Raw genomic sequence first — 1,409 nt, 5'->3', positions numbered from 1 at the left:
ATCTTGTATCATTGTGTTTTTTTTTTTTTTTTTTTTGTAGGGACATGCTGATCTCTGACTTGGATTTGGCCATGACATACACAGAGGTGTGTGAGGAGGTGAGAACGATGTGGGGGGTCCGAAAGGAGATGCCAATTACACTCAAGTGGATTGACGATGAAGGTATATATGACCTTTGAACTTTAGCTGCAGTGACGTCAGCAGAAAAGAAATGCTTATTTAGAAAAATAACAAGTTACAATTAATTATTCACAATAAGACCAGGAACATGCATAAAAAAAGATTAATTTTGATTTCATGTGCCTATGGTAAGAGTAAATATTTTAGTCACTTTGGATATAAACATCAGCTAAATCAGACACTTTAAAAGTTTTGATACCAGGGACCCCTAAATATGATGATTTCCTTGCAAGGAACCCTACAGAAAATATAAAGAATTTACATTTATATTATATTAGATTTATGATTTATATTTAAATTTAATAAATATAAATTATTTATATAATTTATATAAATTTTAGTTTTTCTCTGATCCTGGAGGTCTCCAGCCCAGTGTTGTTGTTATTATTAAAGATTATGCTGTTACATTATGATTATATATTCAGTGACATAAAATGGTCTTTAAAATTACAATAATATCGCTTATTGCAATTATTTCTGGGGCAATATATCGCACAACAAAAAGTTGTTATCGTGACAGGCCTATGAATCGCCTTAACGAGTCCATATATTTTCGAATCTTCTGTCTGTTACCGATCTACATCACTGGGTAACACATTTGCATAATCCCCACCTAACTGTACACTCGGTTACCTGCCCACAAACACTTCCGCTAGTTAGTGTGTTTACATCATGTCGAGAAGACGCTGTGTTCAAGGATACCACAGAAATACAATTTGAACCTTTTGTTGTATGCTCGTCATTTTACCGAGGACTGCTTCTCTAATCTTGGCTTTTATCTTCATCGGCTTCTAATCTTCTATATTTGGACTAACAAGCTCTCCGAACCACAACCTGAAAGTACAATTGATACGTTATGTGTACATTTTCAATTGAGTACTTAAAATATCAATTTTTTTTGCTAATATGTGATGTATACCTAGTGCAGCTTTAGGTTTCCAGGTAAACTGCGATATTACTGTCTTACTGAAATAGTTCTGATAATTCACTGTGAACCCACTATTTCCTAAGAATGTGTCAGAGTGTCGTTGTTCTAATTTACTTCGTTTAAAGAATGTAGTGTAGCGCACAGACTTTATAATCATTATGAAATTGCGGTTTATTTTGCTGCACCGGCAGTCATACGGTTAATGCAGGGAGTAAAAGATCCGGTAGAGAGAGACGAGTGAGTTAGACTGGTGCGCCTTCGATACAGCTGTTCTGCATTCTAATTAAAAGTTAAAGGGGGA

The 1,409-nt window shown here is 34.7% G+C and overlaps 1 protein-coding gene across 1 annotated transcript in view; it reads left to right on the top strand.

Annotated features, from left to right (window-relative positions):
* The window catches only part of LOC107700421 (protein kinase C zeta type-like), a 126,507-nt gene that overhangs the window by 13,978 nt on the left and 111,120 nt on the right, over nucleotides 1–1,409 (top strand). The window contains exon 2 of the mRNA XM_016502059.1: nucleotides 41–162. Coding sequence (XP_016357545.1) covers nucleotides 41–162 — 122 coding nt within the window. The remainder of the gene's footprint in view (nucleotides 1–40; nucleotides 163–1,409) is intronic.

This window comes from Sinocyclocheilus anshuiensis, unplaced genomic scaffold (genome assembly GCF_001515605.1).
Source record: "Sinocyclocheilus anshuiensis isolate Anshui unplaced genomic scaffold, SAMN03320099.WGS_v1.1 scaffold477, whole genome shotgun sequence".
NCBI classification, from domain to species: domain Eukaryota; kingdom Metazoa; phylum Chordata; class Actinopteri; order Cypriniformes; family Cyprinidae; genus Sinocyclocheilus; species Sinocyclocheilus anshuiensis.
This window is presented reverse-complemented; position numbering and strand designations above follow the sequence as displayed.